Source organism: Histoplasma capsulatum, genomic scaffold (genome assembly GCF_000149585.1).
Source record: "Histoplasma capsulatum NAm1 scaffold_5 genomic scaffold, whole genome shotgun sequence".
In the NCBI taxonomy this organism is placed as follows: Eukaryota; Fungi; Ascomycota; class Eurotiomycetes; order Onygenales; family Ajellomycetaceae; genus Histoplasma; species Histoplasma mississippiense.
Genome location: NW_001813978.1, coordinates 2,161,954 through 2,173,519, shown reverse-complemented (window position 1 = coordinate 2,173,519; position 11,566 = coordinate 2,161,954). Strand labels below are relative to the sequence as shown.

Sequence of the window (11,566 nt, the reverse complement as noted above, 5' to 3'; positions counted from 1 at the left end):
GAAGAGAAGCCATCGGTCATGATACTTTTGGGCGGGCAGGGATATCCTTTGGCATCATGATGATAGTACGGCGCTAAGTTAAGCTTAGTTACAGGAAGAAGGTGGAAGTTGGGAGTTGCTGCTCCGCACTTCGCAGCCGATCCCAAAAAAAAAAAACTTATAAATGGGACATCTGGCGCATGCCTCGGATTGAGGGTGGGAGTCAATTACCAGCTACCTAACTTCCGCTGGGGCTTTACTTTTCAGTCTGTCAAGATGACACTGGCTATCCCTCAGCTCCCGAGCGAACTTTGGGCTCGCATCGCATCATTTTCAGACCGAAAATCACTCAAAAATCTTCGTCTCACTGGCCATAGATGTTCGAAGTCTGCGACTCGGGAGCTTTTTAGGGAAGTGAGGCTCACGGTAGGTGATCCGAGCTGCGTTCGATTGGAGCAGGTTCGAGCGCATGAGGAATTGAAGCAATATGTGAATAAAATTAACTTGGGACTTCGCGGTTGGTCACCTGTAAGTTGGAATTGTCAGATGCTAGTTTTATTCTGCTAGGCTTTTCAGGAAGAGGCCTCTGCAACTTAGGTATATGGCTTCATGAAGGGGTCTGGAAAGCATATTATCTCACACAAGCGCCTACGAGTAATGTTGAAAGATTGAAAGCGGACTTTATAGATGGGCCTTTCCCAATTAGCTCTTCCCAGCAGATTTGGTCTTCAACTGAAAGCCTCATTGACTGGAACCTTCCAACTCCGGGACGCCGCTTGTACAGTATTATGAAAGATATAGAAGCAAGACTAACAATAGATTTCATTGCAAGCCGGTTTTCCTTGGTCTATGCGACTTTTGAAGTTGATCACAGCGATTATGGCAAACGCAAGTCCCGAGCTTTCAAAATGGTTGCAAAAGACTGGGGTTGCGATGTCAAACAAGTCAAACAAGTTGAAAAACGAGGAAAAAACTATATCAGCTTGATGAGAGACAATCTGGCTATTATTAGAATTGAAGCCCGAAGTTTCTGGAATGTGAGTTATTCTCTTCTTTTGTTTAATTCAATAACTAACAATTATTAGTTGCGAATACCAGCTAACAAATCGACTGCGGCAAGCGATCGCTCGTTGGCACCAACAACGGTATCCCAGTGAAAAGACGATTGAAAGGTCTACCTTAGCTGCAAAATCATACTTCAAGGATTATATACATATGGAAAAGGGCAATATTCTTATTCTTCGCTTAGGGATTCCCCGAGCCGTTTATTAATTGAAGTGAAGCGATACATGACCTGGGACAACGACGGTATTATCACGCCTACACCGCTCTCGGAGCTACTGGATAATCCGGGCCAGCCACACCACAAATTTTCACTACCGCGAGTCCACCAAATGCAATCCGTGAAAACCTAGCAGTTTCACAAACATGGGAACATTTAGAAGTGGACAATACATTACTGCCAGCGAATTCGGAGCAACAGCCACTGCCAGTACCCCAGTTCCAGATAGTTGACCCCGGCCTCCATTCCCAGCGCATCGAGGATTCATATATCTTTGCGCATCCGCAGCCACCGCCACTGCCCCAGTCCATCAGCACAGGGCTACACTCCCAAGAAATAGACGGGCCAATGACATCAATAATGGATTTCAATGAGACACAAAGACAAACTATCGATACATCACTGCAATCTCGCCAACAGGAATATCAAATGCCACTCCAAAACGATGTTAATTGTTTTCAACAGCCGTTGCAGACTTCCGCTTCTTTTTTGCGTTAGAAACATAAACACAAACCATTGGTGGGCTCAACGTGTCGTCGTTAGTGACCCTGTTAATTGAACCCCGCTGAAGCATATCTCCCGACCCAATCCTCGGTGTTCCCGACAAAACAATTAGGTCCCCGTAACCGGCCTCATTTGTAAACGTGGCATGTGCTTGAGTCTTGTATGCAGCACAATCGAACCCCTAGAACTTGTTACTTCTTTTCTGTGCTAGCCATATTTCATAGCTCGCTACCTTTTCATAAACTTCCCCAACCAACATCCACACTCGTTGACGAAGCTCCGGATCGTCACAGTAGTATTGTCCAGTTTAAGATCTGTTTTATCAAACCAGTCCAAGAAATCTTTTCAGCGTTCATCGTCTATAATGGAGACTTCCAAGTTGGGTTTGACGGTGGCCATGGCGACGGCAGATGCAGCGTATATATGTGAAGGACGTAGGAATGTTCTGCCTCTCACGCAAAGGTTAACTTCGGGGATTTCGCTCAAGGGTTACAAAAATACATTACTTACTTTCTGACTTGCGCAAGGACAGGCTTGGAGAGCAAAATCGCGCAACTTCAAAAGCTCAAAAATGGAGGGGTTCACAAAAAGAAAATTGCTTAACCCGTTTGACCCCTCATTCTACTTAAATTGAAGTTTGACTTGTTTTTTATTGATATTATAGTTGTTGTCAGTGGTTTTTCTTTTCCTTATTTTAATAAAGCTGTTTTTTACAATGTTTATTTCTTTTGTTTTCAAACTGAGTTGTGTTGACTTGTTGACATTCTTTTGATTTTGATTTCTTTGATTGAACAATTTGAATAGTTGTTTGATTCTGGGCTGGAATTCTGTTAATGCATGTATCAAATTGCTTTTGTATATTAGATTATTCTTGATTTGAAAAATTCTGAAGCATTTCAGGTAGATGTCATAGTCACGACTTCCGTAATTTCATGTGACTCGGAAATCCCCAACCACTTCTGCGATGTTAATCACCCCCTTCCCCTCCTCCCCACAGCGCAGCCCAAGAAAAAGAAAATTACGTTAGGGCAGCATCGTGAGATTTGATTTCGACATGACCTTCAGGTGCGTTGCGCGAAAGTGCGGTGGTATCGTGCTGGTTTCTACTGGTTCTATTGCTGAAGGGCTCCACTCCCTTCCGATCCGTCTTTTCAATTTTCATGTTTTACGGCAAAATATTTTAGTTGGTTTGGGTGGTCGAACAACCTCCCCTCTTCCAACCTTGCGATCACGGAAAAATCATCCATCGCTTCCGTGTTTCAAGCTACTCAAGGCCAAAAAACGCATAAATTTAGGATTCATGATATTCCGAAAGTGTTTCCTTCTAGTAGGCTATGAGGGCGTTCGCATGCTCTGCAGCAACACGACGCGTTAGTTTCCAAGGTTAGCTAGCCAAATACGGTGTCAACCCCCCTGTTTCGTTCGCGCTTATTACCATTCCATCGCGATCGAATAAGATCTCCACCAGGCTCCTTGCTCTCCACCCGGTTCCTTGCTCGGCGGCTCTATCCGTTCCCACATTCGCGTTCTGCATCAGAGCCAAGCCGGATCAACCCTTTGACCATAGTCCTCCCTTGGATTATATATATCAGCATCTGTTCCCAGCGAGCTATCTTCTCTCGCAGGTATCATACGTCATAACTTCCTGACAGTTCTGCATTTTGTTCTCGTGTTTGCTTCCCATCACATAATATTAGCATACCAGCCTAATTTTTCTCCCTTACAACTCCTAATTAACCTCGCACCAACCCAACGGTCTTTTATGCCGTCAAAATGGCGGGACTTTCACATGAAGATCGCAAAATTATCAAGAACCATCCTCTAACCAACTTAGTTGATCGTTTACGAAACGCGCTTCAGGAAGCCGAAAGAATATATGAGTCGCGTCTAATTTATGATGGCGCTGATGAGAGCCTTGACCAACTCTATCGAAATGCGATTTCAAAACTCCTCTCCGCTTTACTGGGAGAGGATGCAGCTTACAGCCTTCGCTCGCGAATGAGTAACGGGAATATGGCGTCTGATCTAGCACACTTAGTCGAGCGCCTCCAAAAAGCAAAAGGAAACTTCAGGTACGACGAGTATCGCCTGCTGGTACGCCTGGTTATCCAAAGGCCACCAGACGATGAACTCCAGGGCGTCGAAAAATGGAACATCGACATCTGGACTGCTGTATTTAACCTCATTGACAACGCCCCTCGAACAACTCCTCCGGCAAGCGTCCCCCCCTCCTTTGACGGCACACCAGTCAAATCCACCTCATCATCGCAGAAAGGTTCCGAGCAGACGCATGAGTTGGTGAATCTGAGAATCTTCGAGGAGATATGTGGCTGCACCTTTCGAGACGTCAAGGGCTTCTTCAACAAATACTTTGAGGAGAAGGACTGGAGCGGCAAAGCAGATGCCATCTGTCGACGCGTATTGGCCCCGGGCAGCGACCGAAATTGGGCCCAGTTTCCTGATCCTCCTACACAGGACAATGTCCTCGCCTGGTGGTTTCGTCTTCAAGAAGACCTTCTCTCGGAATCACGCGGCACCTACTACACCACGGCCAGCAAAGCGGATCTTACTGGTTCGAAGGCGGAACGGCAAGTCGACCTTCTTTTGCGAGCTAGGAGTGGGAGCCCCTCGCGAAACAAACACAACTGGAGAGACATCCTGGTAGTTGGCGAGCTCAAAAAATCCAAGGAGGAGATCAAGACCAAAGGCACTGTGCTTCAGATGAGCCGCTACGTGCGTGAGGTCTTTGCCGCCCAGCCCACCCGGCGGTTCGTCCACGCGTTCGCCGTCTGCGGGACCAAGATGGAGGCGTGGGTGTTCGACCGTTCGGGTCCCTATAGCTCCGGCATCATCGACGTCTATGAGGACTCGAGACGGTTCTTTCAGGTGCTTGTCGGGTACACCATGATGAGTGATGAGGACCTGGGACTGGATAGTTTTATTGCTAGGGATGAAGACGGCAACAAATCAATAACTGTCAAAGGGCCTGGGACGTTAGACGAAAAAGTGCTGCAGCTGGGTGAAATACTTTCCTTTCAACGTGCCATCGTGTGTCGCGGTACCACGTGTTTTCTCACAAACGATGGACAAGGCGTAGCTAAATTCTCGTGGGTGTCAGACAAGCGGCGGCCGGAGGTGGAACTCCTCGAGCTAGCAGGTCAAAAGAATGTCCAAGGAGTCGCAAGGATCATCGGTCACAGTACCATCACCAGCATCGCCGACATGCGCTGCGGCCTGACGTTCGACGACAAGCGCCACGACTTCAAAAGCGCACCCCCCAGCGCAGCCTCCTCGTTTCATCAATCTCAGCCGCTCATTGAGCCGCGTCACTTAGATATCCGTCGAAAGTCATCTTCCAGAAAACGCAGATCCCCGGACAAGGGGATGCAGATGTCCAAACAATCACGTTCCACCAATCAATCATCAAGGGACACCCAGGAGGAGAATGAACTAGCTTTCTCCATTCAGTCAGCACACAAACCGAGCCTCTTCGACAGGAATGGTGAGGAACTCTACGACAACCGTGTCCTCCGGTGTCTTGTGATCTCACCCCCTGGCCGGCTGATCTACAGGTACGAATCACCACTGGAGCTGCTCAAGGCACTTCGCGATGCAATTAAGGCGCACCGGTCTCTTTACCTGGATGGGAACATCCTTCATCGGGATATTTCGGAGAACAATATAATAATAACCGATCCAGATAAAGCGGATGGTCACTCAGGTATGCTAATCGATCTAGATCTTGCCAAAGAAGTCGGAAGCGGGCGAAGCGGCGCGCGTCACCAGACTGGCACGATGGAGTTCATGGCGATCGAGGTGCTACTTAATATCGACCATACCTATCGGCATGATCTCGAGTCGTTCTTCTACGTGCTTATCTGGCAATGTGCCCATCACGGTTGGGAATTTAAACCGCCACAAACATCTCATCAACTACAGGAGAGGCCCAAATCTAGTACGCTCAAGAAATGGTACACCGGCACCTACGAGGATATTGCAACTTATAAACGAGGCAACATGGAAGCTGGCGGTTTTGAGCGCATCCTGATGAAAGAATTTCCTCCATCGTTTGACTGGGTCAAACCACTCTGCAGAACCATACGGCGCATACTATTTCCTCATGGGGAGGAAGGACTTATTGTTGGAACGCCGCAAGACCCACAAAGGTTATATGATCCTATTATCAAGGCGTATGATGATACGATAGCTCTGATTGAAACCAAATAGGTTTAATGATTGCTATGTTCTAGCGAATAAGCATTTATATTAGCCCAGCTTACTAAATCAGCTACATGATCTACTTTTAAGAATGAAATATAGGACCTAGAAAATATTCTATGTCTCGTGGAGGAGTAGTGGGAACAAAAGCATTGTTGATTTCCAGAGCTTTTTCACGCGCAATTATGAGAAAATGCCGGCACAATAGTGAACTCCCACCGAGAAGTAGCCATATGACCCAAACCCATGAGCATCACAGGGGAGTAGTTCGTTTCGATTCGCAGATGTACATGGTTGGGTAACAATCATAGCAACGTATGAACAAACAGGGACTGTCCAATTATCAGATTCCCCCTCCTTCCATTCATTGTACTCATTCTCGACGTACCTTGGTGAACGGTCAGCAATGAAGCCCACTGGATATGGAAATAATGCTTACCGGCACTCAAATGTTACGTGCTACGTTCTGATTTTCTTTCGCAGAGGCCTGTAGATCGACAATATATTGTTCTTTGCTCCGTGTTTCTATTGTCTCGAGTATCGCGGACATTCGCTCAAGTATTTCAATCATTTCGAGCTGTGTTAACCAGTTACGATGACGATGACGCCAAGACATGGCTTTAGTGGGACGTCCAACCCACTACGTAGACCATAACGCCGGTCATCCACTACTACGCGCGAGAGAGACTGTGAGTTCGCAAGGGCCGACTGCTACTTGGGTGCGACTATGATACACGGAATTCGCAGGTATGGCTACACATATCCTAGAACTCTTCATTGCCACTTTCCAGAAGTGCTACGTTGTCTCTTAATGCAAGGAAAGCCAAAGCCCAAAAAATGGCCCGGGCTTGCAGAAGATTATATAATGGTCGGTTCTCCCTGACCCTTCTTTCAAGAAGAGATAACTTGCTAGATAGAAATGGTAATGAAACAAACTCTGCCATTTCTGCATCCAAATGCTATAGTACCATCCTTGGCATCTGAAGAGGTGGGCTGATAGTCAAAAGGCAGCCATAACTCTTTTCGACCCTGAATAGTAACCCACCGACCAGCCTGTAGGGATAACTCAGACTTTATTTCAGATCTTTCGGAAGAATTTGATGAGAAGCCTTGATGCCAGACTTGGATATCATAAGATCCGAGGTTTGTTTGAAGCTGGGGCAGCTTATTTGAGAATTTCATGTTAGTAACATTTCCATCAGCACTCAGAGTATGCTTCAGAGCGCCAGTGGCAGGATTTCAGAGCTTGATAATTTTATCATCAGAGCCGGACGCCAGAAGCCGGCCATCTTGTGAGAAGGCAACTGACTGAATCCAACTAGAATGGCCCTCCAAGGTTTGCAATTCTGGACTCCAGATTTCTTCCACTCTTGGGCCTCTAGATAACCAATCAGGGAGCTCTGCCTCAAAATTCCTCCTGATCAGTGCTTTTTGCGGCGCAAAAACCAGGCCAGAGCTGTACAGCTGCAGCGGTGCCGTGTCAACGATGTTTGCAAATTTGAAGATAAATCTGCGAGCATCTGAGAGAAAAAAATATACCGCATTATTGGATATGTCCTATATTTCGACCAATATTAGTCGGTCGGCTGTCTTACGAGCATGCATGATACTTACCTTGGTCAATTGAAGCAAAGCATCCACAGCATTTATGGTTTCGGATATCAGCCCTAAAATACTCATCGACTCCAGCCAATGAAGATAGTGCTCTTTCAGGAAAAGGAGCACTTGGTTGAGCTTCCTTGCTGGTGCCGAGCTTTGGGTGAGATGGTAAACCCAATAACGACAGGCGTACTGAAGGACAGGCGGCAGGAATCTTGCCATAGTGGTAGGGTCTATCTCAGCTCGGCTTTTCCCATAACTTTCTAACTCGCAAATATTCTTTTTGAGATAACAGCCCATGACACTAAGACATTGTCTAGTTATGAGCTCATGCTTCTCCCCTTTATCGACCCAGAAGTGGGATATTTTCATATCTTTTTTCGTCGCGTCATCCAGCAGATAATCGTGAAAGGACGAATGGACGGTCTGTATGGGTAGATTGGGATCGCTAGGTATGGTCAAAACTGAATGAAAGGAGCGTAGCCGGATGCTGATTTTGCGTTCCTGCAGCTCAAGCAGTTCTGCAAGAGAACTCAGCGAAAGCGGACTAGCGAGAAGAATGATCACACCGATGATTTTCTGGAACTCTGCAATCAGCTTGTCCCTATCACTTTTATCTTTGACCAGGAGCTGTTTCAAAACTGGCCGGTATGTGTCATCCAGCTTGTATCCCGATGAGGTAGTGAGAAACTCCTGTAGTTGCTCTTGCGGGTCAAAATTACTATCTCCCACGAAACGACATACTGTGGCTGCAAAGATGAAGAGCGGAGCAGCCCTTGTTGCCAAAGTTTCAATTTGTTCCTCGCCAGGCCAGGCTGGAGGAAGATTATGCTCGGGATTTTGTTGTATTTCAGTGAATTTTTCCGTGAGATACAGAGTGATATCATGCTTGGTCAAACCATCATCCACTTTATGCAAGGGAGTGTGTTGATAATGCCTCTCGCCGATTTGTTCAAATTTGAAGTGAATAGGCTGCTCTGGCTGGCTTGTTAAGAACAATTGGATTGGCATACTTGTTGCTGTCACAACCTTGGCTAACAGAGTAAGGATCATGTTCGCGTCTTCCTTTGGTTCACACTCGTCGAGAGCATCAATGACAACCAGAGTGGAAGACACAGCTTGACCCTGATCGACGGCGAGTAGTGGCTGCAATATAAGTTTGTCAAACTGTTCCGGAAGCGTTTTATTGGCAATAGCAGGATCATCCTTTATAGCTCTTCGAATCCCAGTGATCATTTGAGGAATGTGGACGGCTAATTGCTTCACAATTGTTGGGGAAAACTTTGCAGCCGAGCGCCGATCTCCCCTGCCTCTTTTGAAAAAGAAACTCGCGCCAAGAGTGCCATCCTCCTTAAGCGATCGTGCTACTGTCCTTGCAATAGTGGACTTGCCGGTACCTGCCATTCCGCTCAGCCAGAATATGCATCTGTCACTCGACCTCCCCCAATCCTTCACCTGTTCGAGCAGTTCTGTTCGCATTCCAGGAAGGCATTCGTCCTCATATTGATCCATAAAGGAGCCGAAAATTACGCCTTCAGCGAAAGGCAGATTTAACATGGCAACCGCTTCATGCACTTTTTTGACATCCATCATTAATCTGTCGATGTCACTCAGGATGGCCTCTGCTTTGGCTTTTCGATGCAGGTGCTGGTCCAGCAGCAGCCAAAGATGCAGGCAAGACTCCTCTTCCTTGATTGAGGTCTTGAGCTGCGCGAGTTGCTTGCTTGTTACAGCTGTTATGCTTTCCATGATGTCTTTTCCCTTGTTCGACTGTTGGACCTTGCATACTTCGGCGGAGTATCGCAGTATTGCCACATACACTCGGACGATCGATCCTTCTTTTTCGGTGTTTGTTATGACTGACACACTGCCACCATAAAACCGTTCTTCGATGAGAGCACAACGGGTCAGCAGGTCTGCCAGGTACTCAGAAGAGTTGAAAAGAGCATCCCAAAGGTCTGCATGGTTGCTGGCCATCTAAATAATTAGCTAACCGCTCCGCTCCGTCGGTGGGATGGACATACTGTTAATCCAAGAGACACTATCACCCAAGCACTTGACACATACCCAGTTGGATCAAATTTCACAATATTATTGACAACATCTTGATAGGATAGCGCGGAATTCAGTATCTTGTGGGCTGTTGCTCGAATGCCGACTTCCCTTTTCTGGTACTCCTGGTACTGCATCTTTGTTGTCTTGACTACTTGGTCCACTATGTCCTTGGTCCGTAAACGGCCAGCGTCCGGATGCTCGGTTGCCATCGCTGGGAGAAGTGTTGCCAAAGTGTTCCGGTCGCTCTCGCTTAAGGCGTTGTACGCCATCTGCCAATGATCCTTTGCATCACGGTCGTCATTCTCAGAATTGTCCGTCGTGGGATCGACTGAGCCGCTCTTTGTGTCTAGATTAGTGGGGTCATTTGAAGTACTTGGCTCTGGTGCAGCAAGATGTGCATCTTTGTCTCTGCTTCGCCCTCTCGATGCAGTCTTCAAGCGTCCGAGCATGTTGTGCTTCTTTTTCTGGGCTGAACCGATAGAAGTACCGTCCATGGTCGAACCTGCGGAATAGGTTTGTGATGAGATTTAGTCACAAGAGTGCCTAGTAGACTTGGATAGAAAATCCAAATCAGGCACCAAGAGGAGGGGAAACGACCATGGCCAATTTTATAATCGAAGATCATTGGAGATGCAGGAAGACAGAAATAGTGGCCTTCAGCCAGCCACAGGCTGCAAGGAGCCCAGTTTCTACACACCAAATGTTTTTGCTTCTTCCCCTACTAACATTAGTGGGATATGATACTATGGGAGACTGAACAACATTCGACGGTGAAACCCGTTGATATCAGTGTTCTGGTTTTACCAAATTACATCGAAACAAGAGTAAATTACCGCGATTATTTTGCGCTAGCTCGATATAATTTAGCTCCAGAGTCGCTGCCAATAAAAATCTCAACTCATCCAAAGCGATCCCAAATCTCCAAGCAACAAGAGCGATTATGCCGTTGCTTGGTGGAAATGCTGCTGGAGAATGTACATGAATGGTGTCATACCGTACATAAGCAAATGCCGCCAGCCCTCCTGTACCTTCGTGGCTTATTGGGTATGGATGGCCATGCACATATTGATTCCCAGTTGGGTTGGGCGAAGTGAAGATCTGAACAATTTGTTCATGGTCTCTGACAGAACACATACATGAAGAAACACGACCGTCCATACAAGTGTATGAACTCAGGTTGCAACCAGCGCTTTACTCAGTCAGGTGTCATGCACCGTCATGTACGCGAGATTCATTGCGAAGGGAACAAGTGGATGTGTCCTTATTCAGGCTGTCATAGCAGCTCAGGAAAAGGATTTAAAAAGAAAGGGAGGTCTCGACACCCATATCCGCTATGTTCATACGGGGGCAGGAGCGGATTCTCTGCTTGCTCTTACTGCGACGGCGGTCCTCCTCTTCCTCTTCCTCTTCAACTTGGTTGCTCTTGCTCCGGCGGCCTGTGCTCTTGCTCTTACTGCGGCGGCGGTTCTCTTCTTCCTCTTCCTCCTCCTCTGTTCTCTTGCTCTTTTTCCCTTCACCTTTCTGAGCCCGTTCCCCCTTGTTCACAGAAAGAAGTAGTCATGCTCAGATCGGAGAAAGGGCTTCTGTTAAATAGATTTGATACACCTGTCTCGAATAAAACTATGAAATCGTTGTGTTGAATTTGTGATTCTCCAAATAGCAGATGTGCCGGGCCATCTAGAGAGTAATCCCTGTTTCTCCTGTCCAACTCAAAAGTGGCGCAAACGGGGATAGAAAGATATCTGCGTGTTTGGGAGCCGGAGGGCTCCAGGGTAGGGGGTTGAGGAATCAGTTTGTCGGTTTAACATTTTCTGCGTCAATACCGGGAAATACATCTAGTGCCACGATTTTCCTCACCGACCTTCAGTGACTGCGCTAGAACGACGCGTGAATAATATATTTATGTACCGGATAGAACTTTTCCTGGAC

General features: G+C 46.9%; 2 protein-coding genes across 2 annotated transcripts; one reads left to right on the top strand and one right to left on the bottom strand.

Annotated features, from left to right (window-relative positions):
* Positions 1-3,538: 3,538 nt before the first annotated feature.
* HCAG_05507 (predicted protein) lies at positions 3,539-5,992 on the top strand (the record flags this gene model as incomplete). Its single annotated transcript, XM_001539990.1, has 2 exons — positions 3,539-5,486; positions 5,517-5,992. 2 exons carry the CDS (start codon positions 3,539-3,541, stop codon positions 5,990-5,992), a joined length of 2,424 nt encoding a protein of 807 aa, XP_001540040.1.
* Positions 5,993-7,056: 1,064 nt separating this feature from the next.
* HCAG_05506 (predicted protein) lies at positions 7,057-11,472 on the bottom strand (the record flags this gene model as incomplete). Its single annotated transcript, XM_001539989.1, has 8 exons — positions 7,057-7,138; positions 7,293-7,540; positions 7,598-8,275; positions 8,327-9,551; positions 9,650-10,139; positions 10,471-10,602; positions 10,981-11,173; positions 11,461-11,472. The coding sequence occupies 8 exons, from the start codon at positions 11,470-11,472 to the stop codon at positions 7,057-7,059; spliced, it is 3,060 nt and encodes a 1,019-aa protein (XP_001540039.1).
* Between the last annotated feature and the right edge of the window lie 94 nt (positions 11,473-11,566).